At 32.4% G+C, this 19,496-nt stretch overlaps 1 protein-coding gene across 1 annotated transcript in view; it reads left to right on the plus strand.

Annotated features, from left to right (window-relative positions):
• The window catches only part of LOC140040111 (alpha-catulin-like), a 31,824-nt gene extending 12,435 nt beyond the window's left edge, over positions 1-19,389 (plus strand). The window contains exons 2-16 of the mRNA XM_072085792.1: positions 553-742; positions 1,321-1,616; positions 3,144-3,233; positions 5,312-5,479; positions 8,262-8,465; positions 8,619-8,705; positions 9,596-9,754; positions 10,026-10,118; positions 11,583-11,733; positions 13,214-13,251; positions 14,530-14,580; positions 14,772-14,975; positions 15,172-15,354; positions 15,819-15,902; positions 16,053-19,389. Coding sequence (XP_071941893.1) covers positions 553-742; positions 1,321-1,616; positions 3,144-3,233; positions 5,312-5,479; positions 8,262-8,465; positions 8,619-8,705; positions 9,596-9,754; positions 10,026-10,118; positions 11,583-11,733; positions 13,214-13,251; positions 14,530-14,580; positions 14,772-14,975; positions 15,172-15,354; positions 15,819-15,902; positions 16,053-16,235 — 2,181 coding nt within the window. The 3' untranslated portion in view covers positions 16,236-19,389. The remainder of the gene's footprint in view (positions 1-552; positions 743-1,320; positions 1,617-3,143; positions 3,234-5,311; positions 5,480-8,261; positions 8,466-8,618; positions 8,706-9,595; positions 9,755-10,025; positions 10,119-11,582; positions 11,734-13,213; positions 13,252-14,529; positions 14,581-14,771; positions 14,976-15,171; positions 15,355-15,818; positions 15,903-16,052) is intronic.
• The last annotated feature ends 107 nt before the right edge of the window (positions 19,390-19,496 follow it).

Here is a 19,496-nt window from a genome sequence, read left to right on the forward strand (position 1 = left end):
CTGTACAGTTAAGTCCTTGATTGAGACTTTGGAAGTAAGATTGAACCCTAGACCTTAGAATTGCAAGGCAAGGCAAGCTAAAGTTTTCACTACTTCATTTTTGTGTTTCCACCTTTTCTTTGCTGTGGTTTAATTTTCAAATTGTTGTATCTTGTTTTAGAAATGTTGACAATGACAGTGATGATAATGTCAGTTTATAATTCTGTAATTTTAAATACCAGGCCACATTTTAGATTTGTTTTCCCTAATTATCTGTACCATACGGTATAGTAGTGTGTAGATCAATGTTTCTTTACTTGTAATATTTTGAATTTGTATCCTGAATAAATGTGTAACAAAAAACAACATTTTCACCATTTTTACCTATTTTTAAAATTGTATTTAATACATGGAAAAGTCTATTGTCTGCTACCTTTTTCTAGCACCATTACATTTTTAAATATATTTTCTCCATATTGTGATCAGTGTATCAAAACAAATTGATGAATAAACACATATTGTACAGTATGTTTAAAATCGAAAATGAAATTGTTTATATTATTTAACTTTCAGATAACAACACTTGTAAACCACAAGGAAAAGCAACGAGTGTCTGAGAAGACGTGCCAAGCAATAGAACGTGTCGGACAAGCAGTAAGGCTAGCTGTTAGCAAGTTTGTATCTGTAGGGGAAGCATTAGGTAAAGAGAATTTAGACATCCAAGATGAGCTACATGAGGCTTGCTCAGAAGCCCAAGTGGCAGGTAAGCTAAGGATAAATTACTACATGAAAAGGTATTTAAGTTGACACTGATACAAGTTGAATGGCAGGGGTAAAAGCGGAGGGTGGGACCAACAGCAGAAGTTAAGCAGAGACCTGAACTAGCTCATGACGACTTTTATCACTTTTGTGGAAAGACGAACCTCCTGTAAAAATCCTGGCTACAGACTTGGACCATAAAATCTTTGCACAGATTTGATGCTCTCTTGGTCCATAGCATTCGTGATGGAACAAGTCCTCTCAGACAATGACTTTAACACAATTGTGTTCAGTGCACAGAACCCATTACATCTTTTGTGATGAGTGGATTTGTTCACAATCGGCCCCTGTTGATGTTTCATAAAGGGACCTGCTGTTTCTACCAGGTTCACCTGCACCCAATCCCAGTGTAGCTTAGTTGGATCTACAATAGGGATTCACACCAAGAAACAAACAAATACACAAAACAATCTTATTGACTTTTGTTTAAAGACGAATTGATAAATTGTCAGAATCATTTTTTTTACAATCATAAAATGGTAATGTTAAAAATGATTTATCCGGAATAATTTACCATTTCAGGCAATAATATCGCACGACTGACTGACACAAACAGTTGGCTTGCTTCTACAACACAAAACTCAACAGATAAAAACAGTATGATCAAAGCAGCCAGAGGTCTTCTATCAGCGGTCACTAAGGTCCTGCTGCTGGCCGACAGAGTGGTGATCAAACAGATTATTGTTGCTGAACAGAAGGTCAAGAAAAGTCTAAATAAACTGGAAACCGTTCAGAACTTTACTGAATTCGTCCAGCTATTCAGCCAATTTGGAAAAGAAATGGTGGAGTTGGCTCACCTCACAGGTGATCGCCAAAACGTAAGTACTTTACCTTAATGACTCACAATTAACTTTAATCCTCACAATTAACTTTAGTATAACCAATCATTGGGACACACCCCTAATCCGGGGCGCTTACCGTAAAACGAATATGGGACAATTGTCCATATTATCTTTTTTTTCATACGCATCTAAACAGCAATAAATAAACTTACCAATTACTGGATGAATAAACTATTTTATAATTTATTGTGTTTTTATTAACTAACAAGTCTCATTTTAAGCTTAGGAAGTGGAGTTGAAGAGTCGTGAGTTACAACCTGACATAGAAATAGAGGATTATATTATTATAAAGAGCTGTAGTAACTAGTATAGCTCTGATAATAACAGACCAACTGTACTGAACTGCATCATTTATGATTCCCTCCCTACACAACTGGGTTCAAATATCAATTTTCAATATCAAGGCACAGTATGCTATTCTAGTTAACATCATTTACATAATTTGTCTCTTTCTGATGATGTTAATTTCCATCCGTGTCATAAACAATAATATTAGCATTCTCTGACGCCATTTTGAATCGGTTCAATAAATACTATACTGTAGTATCATTCCCACAGCCATAAATACATAATTATTAGCAACATTGAATAGTAGCAACATTATTACTTTAGTGTACTGTATTGATAGGTTACTAAAATAATATTTATTCAGCTGAGGTCTTTAATTTTGTACGGTTTTAAAAAATAGTAATTTTACCTCTAAACACTTGATAAGATAGGTTAACACATTGGTTGAAACTGATTACAGTAGGTATTGATTGGTCACATTCAGATGGCTCTAATAATGCATACAGTGCATTAGAACCCTTTATTGGGACATCCCCTATTCAGAGACCCCATTATAACCCATATTCAGAGGACACCCATGGGGACATGTTTTTTGGTCCTTTGAGGATGTCTATTTTTTATAATAGTCTGTGCCCTTGAAAGGAATTCTACTGTATTTGAAAGTCCTTGGTCACTATTATGTCTAAATGTCAAATTTCAAAAATTTGAAGTTCCCCAAAATGTGGAATTTCCCAGATTTTTAGGGAAAATACCAGTTCATTAAATTGCAAATTTCCACCAAAAAATGCTACTTTTAAAATGATAGATTATCATATGCCTATTATTTGAAATGATTAATTTAACGAATAGAAAATGTGATTGGAATAACTTCTTTCAAATAGAGTTATTATATCGTAGCTTAGATCGCCTTCTGTCACCTGAATATATGATACTGTACAGTATTTTTTAAATATAATTAACACTGTTTAGCATGCTGAATGTTATATTAGATAGAGAGAGGCCTACATTGAAATTGACAATTAACATTTAATGGTTTTGCTTGTCGTTTGTACAAGTAGTAAAACGATGGTGATTGAATAATGCATTGTAAGAGTTAATGTGACGTTTGCTATTGAATGATTAATAAGATTCCTAAGACAAGAATTATTGAAGTTGCTGTCTGTTTATGATTTATGATATGATGTGATCAAATAATTAGATGTATCCATTTTGCAGGACTTGAAAGATGAACGAATACGAGTGCAGATGGCAGCGGCTAGGGGAGTCTTAGAAAAATCAACAATGATGTTGTTGACATCCTGCAAAGTTAGTGAAACTTCATAAATTTTGTTTCTAGACAGCGCTGAAATATTTTTTAAAGCAAACACATTATAAAGTTTGTTGTTAGAGGAAAGGAAAGTAAATTTTACAATAAATACTTAACTAATTCACAAATCAATAGTCATATCTACAGAAAGTTCCATTTGAAATCTGATTTTCTGACCAGATTTAAAAAATGCAACATTGTGCTTAAAGGATGAATAACTAAACAACAGAGGTTTGTTAACAGGTCAAATCAAAAGGAAAAACAAGATAATTAATTGGCCCAGACAATTACCCCAAAAACAACATCTCCTCCTAGACAAATAAAAACATTGATTTGTATAGTTATGCTTATGACCTAAATTGTCTTCATTGGTCCAACTTGGATGAGTTGACCAATAACAAGCGACAATTTGGATGTTCCATTGCATCATGATTGGTCAAATTACTTTCTTGCATTTACTTTCTTATGTTGTGTCTAAACCAAGCTTTAGGTGTACAGTAGTTGTCTTTTGGTGGTATCTTATGTAACGTAATATTAAATAATAAAATAATTAAATAAATATTAGTGTGTGCATATCAGTGTACATTGCTATTGTTAAGAATAATACATTTTTTTCACAATCAAACTTTAAATATGATAATGTTACTATCATTGTATATTGTATTTTTTGTTGCAATTTTTTGTACATCAACATCATTTGTTATGATACCATTTTAATGCATAATGCGTATGATACCATAATGTAAAAATAATGACGCTACTTCCTAATGCAAACAGCATTACTTTACAACCGTTTTTCGATTTTGTTTTCGGATGCAATTCCAAAACAATCATGATGAAGGCATGATGTCAATATAATGATCGCTACAATATTACTAACAATTCTCAGAGGTTTTTAAATCGATAATCTTTATAGAGTGATTAGGGACGTCATGTCAGTTTTTAAAATTCGCAAATATTGATGTAATCTCATCAAACAGTGGTTTTTTTTTCCGTACTAATTGCCTTTTTAATTTAAAATCACCAGATATAAATAGCATGATTATAGTTATAATGTATCAACACTTTGAAATAAACAAACCCTTCATAATGTAGAAGATATTTACTACAGCATTCAATACAATCTTCCCCCACAAAATGACAATTTTAACCAGCTCTTTAGTACCAATTTTGTTTTCTATGCCAATGTAGAAATCAATTTGGGACAATTAAAAAAGTCATTAATCCTAGGTGATAAGATCTAATTATTTAAGTACAATTTTTTTAGATAACATAAATAATATTTTACAATTGATCCAATTATTATATAGCATATGATTACTCTTGGTTAATGTTAGGCCTAACCTACCACTACTACTAAACAATTATTCATTTTCTTTTACCATTTTTAATACCGGTTAGTGCCAAATTATTCCTGCTTCGGGAGAACACTCTAAATTTATAAGACATTTTCCTTCATGTACCACTTTCTCATTTCAAAAGTATATATTATAAATTAGTTTACACAGATCATTATTACAAGCTACAATATCAAACATTTACCCGCGAGACAATAGACTAACCACATTTTTAGTATATTTCGCTATAAAGATTGTGTAACAATTTCAGTTTGTTCTTCTAATTAATAGTTATCTGTTAAAAGCATTTGATATATTGTTTAGATATAAAGATACTTTTAAACTTATCCTGTCAGCGACGTGTGCATCAATTTTAATATACAATAATGCACTGGTGATATCTGTAATATAATGTACCAAACTATTGACAGTCTTGAAAACCTATTTTAGGATAAAAAATGTCATTTATGCAGTCTATAAAATATTAATACTTAGGCATAATACTGACATCTTGCTATTGATAAAGTAGAGAAGCTCAATAGTTTTCTTTTTTATTTATTTTTTAGGAGTAAACCATTCAAAAATCCTTTTTTTTTTTAAAGAAGAAACTGACAAACATACTATTTATAGTATGTCGTCATACCGTGATTTTAGCAATTAAAGAACAACCCTGCATAAATCCGAACATACCCTTAGCTGTTGTATTGTGAATCCATTTAATGATTTTTGTTCTCTTTTAGACGTGTATTCGTCATCCCGACTGTCAATCAGCGCAAGATAATTGTACCGGTGTCTTTCGAATGATGCGCAAAGCATTCCAGATGTTAGATGAAGTATTGTTGGATAGTTCGTCAATGTCCGTACTTGTAAAACCGAAGAATATTTACAATCTTTTACACACGCTCAGTGTAAGTATTTAAATTATTTTCATCAATGTTGATGAGATTTATAATAGCATAATAGGAAGTAACAGTATATAACCTCATTCTACTGTAAAGATTGATGAACAAGCTAACACTTAACATTGTCATACACCCCTCATTCTAACAATGGTACAGTCCATAATGAATGGGTATTGTCCTGGTGGTTATTGTCCGATTTCCGATTTGAATATTTATAATGTTCTTATTTTGTTCAATGTTTTGTTAAATAAGAAACCCTGTTTTTTTACACCTCTATTAAGGGAGCACTTTCCTGGGAAGCAAATGAGGAAAAACATTTTTTCACTACAGCCAATCCTTGTTCAGGAGACACCTATTGAGAGGACTGTTATGTTCAAAAGGTTTCCCATAAAAGTTCTATTGTATTGGAAAATCGTATAAGATTCGAATGTCACCGCCATCTTTCGTTTCTTGAACGTATGTAACATTAAAGGGAGAATCATGAAAAGTTTAACATCTAATGTCATCCTCCAAATGCTCTGATCTTTATTAATATAGCACTATAGAAATGTAGCATTTAAATTTTCAGAACAATTGTTTTTTTTTTGATAATCCGTCTGTTTTTCAAATATCAATAACTCTGCAAAAAAACAGAAGAATTAGATTGAACGAAACAGGAAAGACCTTAATTACAATGGCTATAACAAGCTGATAAAATGTCAATATGTTTGTTGTTATTACCACGATATTGTTTGAGGATAAATTATTTTATTTTTATATGTTTACCAGTCTTGTTGACCTTTAAAATAAATCACCAAATGTACAAGGAGGCCTTGGTAGTAATTACAATAATTAGCCCACTAATGTTTAAATCTGGAAACTAAAAATGAGGATTATTCCTACAGTAATTGCTTAAATTGACATAACCATTGGTAAAATATTTTTAAATAATTTTTCTGTTTGATTGTATATATTCACATTATCTCATCACTTTTAATATCATCATTATTATTTTCTATTATCTTTACCTCGATCACCTTTACTGTCACATTCACCGTCTCTAACTTTTATCATTATCACATTTGTCATCATCATCATCATCATTATCATTATCATCTCTCACTTTTATCATTATCACATTTATCATCATCATGATCATCTCTCACTTTTATCATTATTACATTTATCATCATCATCATCATCATCTGTTACTTTTATCATTATCACATTTATCATCATCATCATCTGTCACTTTTATCATTATCACATTTATCATCATCATCATCATCATCTGTCACTTTTATCATTATCACAGTTATCATCATCATCATCTGTCACTTTTATCATTCACAGTTTCATCATCATCATCACTTTACTTTAATCATACCGTTTATTGTTTATCATCAACACCATTATCACCTTCCACCTCAAATAACATTATACTATTAAAATTCACACAAAAGGAAAATTTAACTTAAAAACATGAATACAATACAGTATAACACACAACACCTAATGCAAACATTTTTAAAACAGATTTAGAACAAATGCCTTTTATATACCTATATAAACAAGACATTTTTCAATTAAAACGCATTCTCTTTTATCAAGTTTACGTCTAAGAAACAAAGGAGTACTTGAACAAAATGTTAAACCAGTTCTATGAATCTTGCTTTAGCCTACAGCATGTGTCGTGATCAATGCAAAACCTTTTAAAAACAGATTACAAAATATACTTTTTTTACAGCTAACATTTAGCTAACAAGACATTTCTCAAGTAAAAACATTAATTTTCAAGTTCTACAATACATTCTTTCTAAACAAAACAATACCTGTCCATTGATTAACTAAAAAACGTTGAAAACATTTCTACGAATTGTTAGCCTAAAGCATGAGGAGATATCTTTTCAGTATCAATGGCTTCTTTCATCACATGATAACCATGGTAACTATATTGATTTCTAAGCATCTTTGTTATAGATGACTTGGTCCTACATCTTAAAATTAAAAATCAGATTGATTTCTTGTCCATGAAATGGACAACTGAGCATGCCCAGTACGGTAAACTATTCAGATTTAACTAAATCCATATTAGTATATTTGTAACCTATTTACAGTAGTATTAGATCTTTCCAATATATAGGTCAAAATTTGTTAAAAGCTAAGAGTAGTGTTACGATCACATTTGAAACAAAATATAATATAATTTATTTTAGTTAATTATACTCGTAATATATTAGTTAAAGGCTATGTTCCATGTAATAGTTCCCAACTTTAACCTTTGACCTAGTATTGCATGGTTTAATCCTGTTACATTACATACTATTTTTTCATGTTCATTCTCCTCTTCTCCCACTCCATGTTTTCTTTCCTGTCTTCATTGATCATTTATATTTACACTACGTTTCCTATTCTCCATGCTCCTAATTTCCATTCTACACCTTATGCCCATCTATTCTTTCTTTCTATGTAAATGCTTCTGTCTCTTGGTATTCTTAATTATTCTTCTTCATTTATATTTATACCTTCTTCCATTAAAGTGCAATTTGCCTTTCTTCATTTTCACATCCAACAGCAAGTAGCACATCAATGCTTTTAAACTAAATCTTACTTGAGACTTAGGAAGTGGAGGATTGACACTAGGTCAAGATTGAACTATGACACTAGGTCAAGATTGAACCTTGTCACTAGGACAAGATTGAACCTTGTCACTAGGACAGGATTAAACCCAGGACCTAAGGATTGGAAACCAAGCCTATACTCCACTGTACTTTCTGGATAACAGTCTGTTTTTTCTCATTTTATTTAGGATGTAATTGAGACGTCTAAGGTAACACAAGCAGAAAGCAACACACAAGACAAGCTAGTGACAACACTGAGTTTAGTTGTTGATGCCACTCAGGACTTCACTGACTCCGCTTACACACAGCATGAGCAAAGGGAACGAATACTTAAACTGCTTAGCAAAGCTAAACTTGATGTCAACCACCTTGTACAAGTTGGTAAACGTATTGTAAGTTTTTTTAATTTCTCTATCTTCCTTTTTGCCATTAAGAAGTTATTTTAGGAATTCTTTCTTTTTTTTTTATGGTTTTTTTTTTTTATGAAATCACGATGTGTTTTGTTATCACTTTATAATGAATAGTTATCATGTTTTATCCATCAGGAGCAGGGTAACGCTGCGAGATATGAGGAAGAGCTGGATACAAGTGTCTACAAAGCTATCAAAACGGTGGATGATGTTAAAAAACAGGTACAACAATCTCCAACCTTGCCAATTTTTTAAAGCTCTGTCTACACTCTCAAACTAATATGATAAGAAGTGTGATGTCCCAAAATATGGTAGTGGTATTCCTAAATTTGGTAGTGATGTGACATCATCATGTCCATATATAGCCACATCATAATTTTTTGTCACATAAAGTTTGATAGTGTAGACAGAGCTTAATGTGACATATTACCTATTTTCATGTTCTGGGCTCAAATCCTTCAAATCCTTTTTTATTTTCGTGTTTGTAAAGAGTGTAAATATGACATTAGCAACCTCGGCAATAATAAGGAATAAACAAACAAAATAATTCACATCTTCTTAATGAATAAATTTACATACATGAATAAATTATCCTTGTATTTACAAAAAGGCAATTACCGTCCTGTGCATATTTAATTTGGATATAATTTTAAAATAATTAGTTATGAATACTAATGAGAGGTTTAGCCTTTTCATATTTTGTAAATAATCCACAATTTTGGTTGTTTTTGTAATTAACTTTTTTAATCGGTTTAGTTTTAATTGAAATAATTGATTGTAATATGTTGAGTGATTCCAACATAGTTAATAGGATATGTTTTGTGTACAGTAGGTGGAGGATTTCATTGACTTTAAAGTTTAACATTTTAAATTGATTTAAGAGTAATCTAAAGGTCTGTCTACATTATCAAACTAGTTCGATAGATACCCATGCACACCTGGATACAGAGGGGCAAACATGAGTAAAGTTTCTTGCCTATAGGACACAAGCAATGCGACTAGCATTGGATTCGAACCCAACACACTGCGCCCCCACATTTTCTTACTCTCCACTTACTAGACATACAGTTGTTAAAGCTTTCAACAATTTGGATTTTTTTTTTCATATTTAGCTTCAAATGACAGCACTAAGTCAAGCAGAGGAAATATTTAGGAGTAGAGACCAAGACGAGTTAACAAGTAAATTAAAGGAAGCGGCTACGTTTGGACAAATTGACAGGGTTCAGAGTTCAGCTGAAAAATTCATGCAATATTCAGAGCAATTACAGGAGGTATATATTCATTGCTCCCCACCTTGACCTAGTTTTAGTGGTTTATAGGTCCAGACTGATGACACATCAGTTGACCTGACCTAATTTGGTTGTTTGTTGTCACATAAGTTGGTCTCTCTCAGGCAAAGTCAATGCATATTTCAACTGAACAGTCTGATGTTCCCAATCATGAGGATAACTAACCAACCAAGTAACAAGTAAAAGCTAATTCGTAGTATGCTATTTAAGCCTACTTACACACGTTGCCTGACTTGTGTTTTTATTTTTCTAGGCCTGTAAGTTGATGCGTCATGTAGCATCTAAACCACCGGTTGCAATTGGCCTGGAAAATGCAGAAAATAACATGATTAAATTAGCGCCACAGGTAATTATAACTATTTATATGTATTAAGTTTTCTAAAGTCCATGCAGAATCGATTTGACCCATCCGTAAAAGTCCATGCAGAATCGATTTGACCCATCCGTAGAAGTCCATGCAGAATCAATTTGACCCATCCGTAGAAGTCCATGCAGAATCAATTTGACCCATCCGTAGAAGTCCATGCAGAATCGATTTTACCCATCCATAGATGCAGTAGATTTGTATAATCAACAAACTTTCTTTCTCTATTTAGTTGTATTTGCATTAAAACAAATTATAATTAAATAGTAATATTTGGGTTACAGATTTTGTTTCTTTTTTATTTTAAAAAGTATTTGTGTCTAGCTTTATTAGTCTACTTTCATTTGCATCATATTAAGGTTTAAAATGGTAACCATGCCAACGTAACAACAAATGCAAACAATCGTAATTGCCCTATGAATTTCTTGAAGGTTTTTTTGTCCAAAACTGCAACTTTGGTCACTGTTATGATTTTCCTAAATTTCTTTTTTTTTTTATTTCTAATCGTCATATTTTACTTTTTACATTTGTTATTGATCATAAATTTCAAAATGAATAACTTTAGTTTCATATGCCATAATTGAAAAGCTTCATTAAATATAGCATTAAATAAATTCATGAATTAAGTTTCACATGCATAATATTAAACATAAACACTCAACCAACTTGGCATGATTTATTTTATCTTAAATATTTTACGAAGCACAAAATTTAAAAGCATTCTTACAATCTTATCGATCAAATTTGATATAGAAAAAGGTATTCGTTGATGAATAAATTTGAAATGTTTAGGAAATTCATTGGAGTTTTCAATATACGATCGGAAGTAATTGTTTATGTTCTGAACTTTGTTTATTACGGCAATTAGAATAATTCAAAGTACAAATAAAACTATATTGTATTGTTTAAACTATTATGTATTTAACTGTGCTTTTTATTATCTAATTAAAACAAAATCTTAAAGCAAAAAAATGCATTAAATTAAAGGATTCAAACCAACCCAACAACAAGTTGCAGTTGTCCTTCAAATCCCTGTCTAACAAACTTTTGTTAGCAACTTAAGAAGTTAATGCAAGACCAGTCGGAACACCTAGTACTGTACGATCAGTCATATTTCTTTTCTGAACAATTATGATTGCTCTTGCTCCAGTTTTTTTTATAAAATTTGTAAGGGTTACACAGGAACTGGAAAAGTTCAATCCATCACAGTTTAGGCTACACAGATTTTTGAGAACCGTAATAAGGACAAACTAATTGACCATTACAGTATTTGATGACTGACCTTTGACAATACTAGGTCAAAAAATATTTATCAGACAAATTCTCAGACTGTTTTAATTGACCAATTACCTGTAATAGATTGTTGGTATTTTTACATTATTACCGGTTCCCCTTTTTACTTCAAAATGTTTGCATGAAAAATGTTCATTTATCATAATTTTGCAGCTAGTAACAGCGTTCTCGACGTTCGCAATAAACCCTACCAGTAAAATTGCAAAAGAAAACGTAGATGTTTTTAGCAACACGTGGCAATGGCAGGTGAAAGAGATTAATATGATCATGAAAGAAATAACGGACACTTGCACGGGCAGAGCTAGTAAGTATATGTGTTGTTCCTTTGTAAACAGCTACATTATATTTTCTTGTGTAACAACCCATTTTTCCCAAAGCAGGGGTTGTAATGTATATAGTTTACCACTCAAACAAAACATAGATCTGTCTTCAACAAACAATAAATAAAATTTGTTTTACAAAAAAATAATTTATAAATGAACACTTGCACTGATGTTGGGCTAGTGTTGACTGAAAGCTCTGCTAATTTTTCTGGCTGTTTTTACTTTATTTTTTATTTATTAGCTTTTTGCTTATTTTATTTTGTATCTCCATTAAAATCCAGCCACTGATACACACAGCATTATCATTTTTTCAGTAATTTGCCTTTGGCTTTGTATAAATGATAATACTGTATATTTCACCATTCACACAAAGCATTCGTATGTTTTATGTCTTCCTTACATAATGCACATGACACCCCATACTTTACTCAACGATAATTGCTTGTTGATTAGCAAGTTGTAGACAATCTTCCTTATGTTATAACCTTTGTTGATTGACATATGTCAGTCACAGTATCTCTGTCAGCTTGTGTATCGATCACTGCAATGCAATCTGATGATACTGACAAGTTGTAAGTGTAATTAAATCTGTAATTAAACAGGCAGAACTATTATAGTGTATTTTTGTAGATGCGGTTTACTGTATAATTAACCTGAATGTGTCTTCTTTCCAAGTACTTGTCACTGTTTTAAAAGATTTTATTTTATTTTTTTAAATTAGTCTGTTGTATCGAAGACTTAAATATAAAGTATAAAAATTAAAGAAGCCTGCATCTATTTCAAGTACTATTACTGTTTCAAAGATTTTGTTGTTGATATAAATTTGTATAAAGAGAGAGACAACCCTATTAAGGGGAAACAACGTTGTGGAACAAACAAGGGGAATATATGTTTTCACAGTAGTCAATGCAGTGGACACCACTATTAAGAGGACACTTTGTTAGGTCCAAATGGTTTCCCCTTAGCGTTCTATTGTATGTTTTATACCATACATGAATATGTTTATATTTTCTCATTTTACTTGTACAGTATAATATTACTAGTAGTTTGTTATTCATTATTATTTATAAAGTGCCTAGTAACAGGAGGAAGTAATGTGAGCTTGGTTCGAGTTCAATATAACATTTATTTCATAATGGTCAATATAAAACATAGTATACAAAACATGCATTCAGTTTAAAGAAAAACTGATTGTAACGCCTCATAATATTATACTTTATAACAATACTGTAAACCATAAAATAAAATAATGTCTCAATTCATATCAACATTATTGACCTAGATAAATCTATATTTGATAAAAATAAAACAATTTGAGGACAAGATTAGCCTTATTATCGCTAATGCATTCGTAAGTCCTGCACGCTTGAATTGCCATGGAAACTGTCTCAGATGATTGGATTCAGATTGAGACAAATGAATTTCTTTATCCTTTAATTATTCATCATTTTCTCATTTTAGATCAGAAGCACGTTTATTTGTCACTTCCTCGACCAGGTGTAAGTAAAAGCTACTTATTATATACTCAAGGTTTTTATAATCTGTTGTTAGAACATCGTTATTATGTCAATTTTATCACCATTAGTCTTAAATCTACATGTCAGAAATGATAACAAATTTGTTTTTCTCAGATTTTCAACAGACAATTAAAATACTGTATTGTTAAAATCATCACTATATTAATCTTTATAGTACATGCACATTTATCTATCTACCTACCTACTACCAGTATTGCACTCTTAAGAGGTCATGTACTTCTTCTCCTGCGAGTTCTTGCACTCCTCCTACTAGCTCTTCCACTCCTCCTTTTAGCTCCTGCACTCTTTCTATGAGCAGTGCCTGCATTCCACTTGTGAGCTCTTGCACTCCTCTTTTGAGCTCTTTCACCACCACAAGTCGAGTGAGCTCTTGCAACCCTACAAGTCAAGTGAGCTCTTGCACCCCTACAAGTCAAGTGAGCTCTTGCATCCCTGCAAGTCAAGTGAGCTCTTGCACTCCTCGTTTGAGCTCCTGCACTCTTCTATGAGCAACGCCTGCACTCCACTTGTGAGCTCTTGCACTCCTCTTGCGAGCTCTTGCACTCCTCTTGTGAGCTCCTGCACTCTTCTATGAGCAATGCCTGCACTCCACTTGTGAGCTCTTGTACTCCTCTTGTGAGCTCCTGCACTCTTCTATGAGCAACGCATGCACTCCACTTGTGAGCTCTTGTACTCCTCTTGCGAGCTCTTGCACTCCACTTGTGAGCTCTTGTACTCCTCTTGCGAGCTCTTGCACTCCTCTTGTGAGCTCTTGAATTCCTCCTGTGAGCTCTTACACTCCTCCTGCAAGATCATGCTGTCCTCCTGCAATCCTCCTCTAAGCCAGTGCACCTTTGCAAGTTCCCACAGTCCTCCTGTGAGCTCTTACACTCCTCCTGCAAGATCATGCTGTCCTCCTGCAATCCTCCTCTAAGCCAGTGCACCTTTGCAAGTTCCCACAGTCCTCCTGTGAGCTCTTACACTCCTCCTGCAAGATCATGCTGTCCTCCTGCACTCCTCCTCTAAGCCAGTGCACCTTTACAAGCTCCTACAGTCCTCATGTGAGCTCCTGCAGTCCCCCTATGAGGTCTTGCACGTCTTATGTTAGCTACACTCATATGAACTCTGACACTGCACTCTTCTTTATAGAAAACCCAAAACAAAGGGATGTTGATTTATGTGATTATTTTTGTTATTGGTTTCACAATAAAGTGAAATTATTGAAATCTTTTAATGCTGATTTATTTTATATAATTACAGAAACATGGTACTACTATGAAATCATCTAGACCAGTTAAACTTGATGCAGAGGTAGGCATAACTATAAAGCTTTTACCTTGTCATTACTTAGCCAAAATATTCCTTTACTGAAGCTATATCTTGTTTTAATCTATGTCTAAGCAAAATAGTGTGCCATTCACCTAGTTCCATCCAATTTGCCAATCAAAATAGAGACAACTTTAGGTTTGGGTTAATTATTAAAGTTATTACTATTTTTATAGGAACAAGCCAGGATTGCAAAATTAGGATTAGAATTGAAGTTAATGACATCAGAACTAGACGTGGAAACAGATAAGTGGGAGGATGCGGAGAATGATATTTTAAAGCGAGCTAAGAACATGTCTAGTATGGCGTACTCAATGTATTTATTCACAAGAGGAGAAGGTCCATTAAAAACAACCCAGGATTTATTTAAGCAAGCGGAGGTAAGAGGTCAAATAGAGGTAAAATAATTATGGTAAAGACAGCTAATACACAAGCAAAAGTTATATAAACAATTTGCTCTCAAACCACAATTTAAAGATGTTTTATTGTGGTAAATAGCTAAAGCATCTCTGTATAGTAAATGAGACCAATTCATTTCTTACCATTTTAATAAACATTTCTTCCTTCTCTCATCAGTATTTTGCGGAGGAAGGTAATAAACTGTTTAGAGTTCTGAAAGATTTCAACAGCATGATACCAGAAGGTGGTCTGCTACCAGATCAGCTTGTACACCATCTACAGAGTTTACCATCGCTATGCCAACAGCTCCATTATACAACTAAGTCACCGTCACTTGGTAAAATACAGACATTTGCTAAGGTTTGTTGAAATGTTAGCTGCTTCGTACAATTATTGAAATTGACGATTGATAATTTTAGCAATAAGTCATAATCTATTAAATTAAAGTTAAAAGTAATCATGTTGTTAATGTTACTACAGATAAGAAAAAAGTTGAGTTGTAAGAAATCACTAGATTAATCCTAATAGGATGACAACATATGATTAACTAAACTTAGGGCCACAGCCACCATATAATTGATAAGGTTTCAACCTGACCCCTTTTTCACAGAGGCCTTTTTAAAACCCAGCACAGAGATTGTTATCTTTTCTTGTGACCACCTCACCACATTATTTCTTGTGGCTACAGCACTGTAACTAAATACAATCAGCAAAAGCATGGATCACAAACCCTGACCATTTGAAAGAGGGTTGAACAACAGAAACTTGTTCTATGATGTCATGAGGTGTTTAGATTATTAATTATAATCTCATACTTATTCTAGGTGAATGGGAGTATTCAAGAGACCAAGAACTTGTTAGCATCTATCAGCCAAATGCTTCCACTGTGCAATACTCTAGTAGTTAAAGTAAGTGAAGATTTTAACAAACTAGTGGGTACCCTGGCTTTCACAATATTTTTGAACAAATCATATTTTAGGTCCTTTTTTTATAAATATATTATATTTAATTAATTTTTGTCAATCTGATTAAATAATTAAAATATGTTGTAATTTCAGTACAATATCAGGACTCCTCATTCTACCCATCCCATATGGAGGCACGGCGGTCCAGTAATGGAGACAAGGAGTAACGGCGACGATTCAGACTCTGCAGCTAGTGTCCTTAGTACGAAGTCAGATGGCAGTCTTCTTCGCAATGTTAAGACCATCGCCAACATCGATGCGTTTGATCGCATATGACATTACGACAGCTGCTAGCGTAATTGGTGGTACAGTATCATCCTTCATTTGCGTACACTTTTGTCCCGACAAAATTTGTGTTTTTCGAGGAAAGTCCCAGTGAATACAACATTCTGACCTCTAGGACTTTTATTTAGAAAATAACAATTTCAGATGTTATGGCAGTCGCAATATAGTACATTATTTTAGCAACAATGTTACACATGTATGTAAATGAAGTGTTTGTAATTGAGGGATGTTACTGTACTCAACACTTTAAAATATGTTCAATAAAAACCAGTGTTTATTTAATGATGTAATGACACCAGTTACGCTAGCACATACATGTGTAGTTTTAATGTATGTATTAGTGCGTGTTCACATGTGTGCCAATTCATGCATGTTCACATGTGTGCCAATTCATGCATGTTCACATGTGTGCCGATTCATACGTAGACACGGATTAGCATACACCAGGCGTATCTCGTCACATAGTGAAAAGTACCAAAACAGTTCTAGGCCAGTTGCTTGTTGCTAAATATAGCTTATCAAAGCTTTTACTTACATCTGACATTAGTCACCTGTCTTTGCTTTAGTTAAGCAAGTAACATGCATAGTGTGAACATACTCAACATTAAACAAACATGACCATATAGGAAACCAATGATAAAATATTAGCAAACATTGTTATCATATAAACGAATGAAACCAAATGAAATAGGACCATTATAGTTAGCTAGCTGTCATACCTGCTATGTAACTTCCAGTGTAGGCAATTAGAATAGGTCATAGGTTATAGGTCAAACCTCTAGGTGTGCCAGTATGAATACCAATTATGTGTACTTAATTTATTTGTATTAAAGTTTTTCAGGATATGGAGCTTATCTCTAAGGACAATGAACGACATTTTTATAATGGAATCAAAATTCATGTACTTATTCCTAATATGGACCTTGAAATAGATGTTATATTCCAATAAAAGTTAGTAGGTTTATTTATAACTATGAATGTTTAAACATATGTGGCAGGGAGCATTAATCATGTCGGCAATGATTTAAATTCAATCAATTTATTCGACCAATAAATATATCAATTCAAGCACAATGGTTTAAAAAAAAAAATTTGATTAGTAAAGTAGTGTGAATTTTAATAAAGTTTAACATAATATTGTAAGTAGCCTCATACATAGCAACTTGGGGGGTTAAACCACTTTTTCAGAATTATTTATGATTATCTTTCTTTCTTTCAAATATAGCTTTTTCATATAAAAATCTATTAATTTCACAGTACATTTCTTGATTAACTATATAAAAATATTAATTTGTTAGTATATTAAATGTAATATATTCATATTAATTTCACAGTTATCCTATATTAAAATGTTTGCATTCAAATCTCTGAAACTGGACAAGAACGGGGTGGGGGCATGTCAGTAATATTTAGTATTCTAGTTTTCAAGGTTTTGGTTGTACACCTTTCAGGGTTCATACATGTTATGTTTTACTAGTAAAATTCTTCCTTTCATTAAAAAGTTAAAATTTTAATTAATTGGACACCATTTTATACAATTATGTTCCTGTGACATCAATATTATGTAAAACATTTAAAAAGTTTTTAGTTGTGAGTTGAGTGGCCGTTAGCAGTGAGTTGAGTGGCTGTGCGGTTAAGACAGTGGAACCGTAATTACATAGCCATAAAATCGGCAGGGGTTCGAGGCTCACTCACTCCATGGTTCTGGTGGTAGAACGAGTCTTCTCGGATAAGGACTATAAACCATAGGTCCAGTGTACACAACTAGCTCGTGTGCACTTTAAAGAACCTAGTACATCTTTCGAGACGAGTAGGGGGTTACCCCGGTGTATTAGTACATCACAGCCACTGATCACCAACTGGGCCCTCTGGGAGACCAGTCTTTGACTGAAGAGGTCGCCCAGTATAAATATAAAACAAAACAAATCATGAAAAATCACAGATCCGATACTAACTATTGAGAAAATGAATGAACTCGTGTTTTTTTTTTTATAAAATATGATATAATACTAATTGATTCATTTACATTTTGTAACATTTGTGTATCATGTTCACATTAATTCAACAGTTAAGCTATAACAAACTTTAGTATTAACATTTGTATATGTAAGATTTAAAATATTGTGTGTTAATTGTTATCACATTCACATATAAGTCTTTCAGAACTTTCATAACTGTTCATTTTGTGTTGTTAAAGTGTAAATCTTTATTTTTAGCACAAAACATATGTAAGTCACAAAATAGTATTCATTTTTATAAATTGATCTTTTTGCTCTTTTTAATCTGGACATCATTGTTGTGCTACATAACACTGGTTTAGTAGAATGCATATGTTATAAGTAGTGTGAAATAATTTAGGATTCAGTAACCATAAAAAAAAAATGCAATATTACAGAGGTGATTATGTAAAATTAAAACCTTTCAAAAATGTCTAAAATATTTATTTAACTTTGTGAGTTTATAAATGCAAAAATGATATTGACTATTAAAACTAGTAATTATTAAAATCAAGATTTTTATAATTTGATATGTGAAATCTACTATATTTTTTATTCAGAATTAAGAGACAGAGTATCCTGTAAGTAGGCCAAACACGTTTTTGAATTGTAATGGATTGTGGGTAGGGCAGGCGGCCAGGAATTCATTTTTTTAATTAATTATATTAAAACAAGGGAGAGAAAACACATTAAATCAACTTTTAATTATTATCTTTAATCATATTATTTGTATGGTATTGAGTCTTTATGGAGGCTGGCTCAAAACCAAGGTTTTCCTAACCCAATCCATGGATTGATATAGTATGTCAGGAAGTGGGTAAACATGGAAGGAACCTAATTTTTAAAATAGATATCAAATAATTCATAATTTAATTTTTTGCTGTCGAAAAATCTACCTTTGATTCTCACACCTCTATGGGTTGATATTCCACTCTCATACCAGAGCTTGTTCGTTAACAATTGTTATAAATCTGTATATTTTGTATTAAAGCTTATGTATATTACTCATAACACTAGACAAACAATAGCTAATAAATGTATAAACAATTAATGTTTATTTACTAATTGTCATAATAGCAGTTTGTCAATCACTGCTACCATAATACTTGTTCTCTGTATAGCATTTAATAAATAGATTGTAAAGTGAATATCACAAAATGTATTTTTGTTTGAATTTATATATATATAGTATAAGGATTTTTTTCTGGGCCCTGCTTCCCTTAAGCTGTGAGGCCCCTTGAGTTTAACCAGTGAG

The sequence above is a fragment of the Antedon mediterranea genome, chromosome 2 (assembly GCF_964355755.1).
Source record: "Antedon mediterranea chromosome 2, ecAntMedi1.1, whole genome shotgun sequence".
Taxonomy (NCBI): Eukaryota; Metazoa; Echinodermata; class Crinoidea; order Comatulida; family Antedonidae; genus Antedon; species Antedon mediterranea.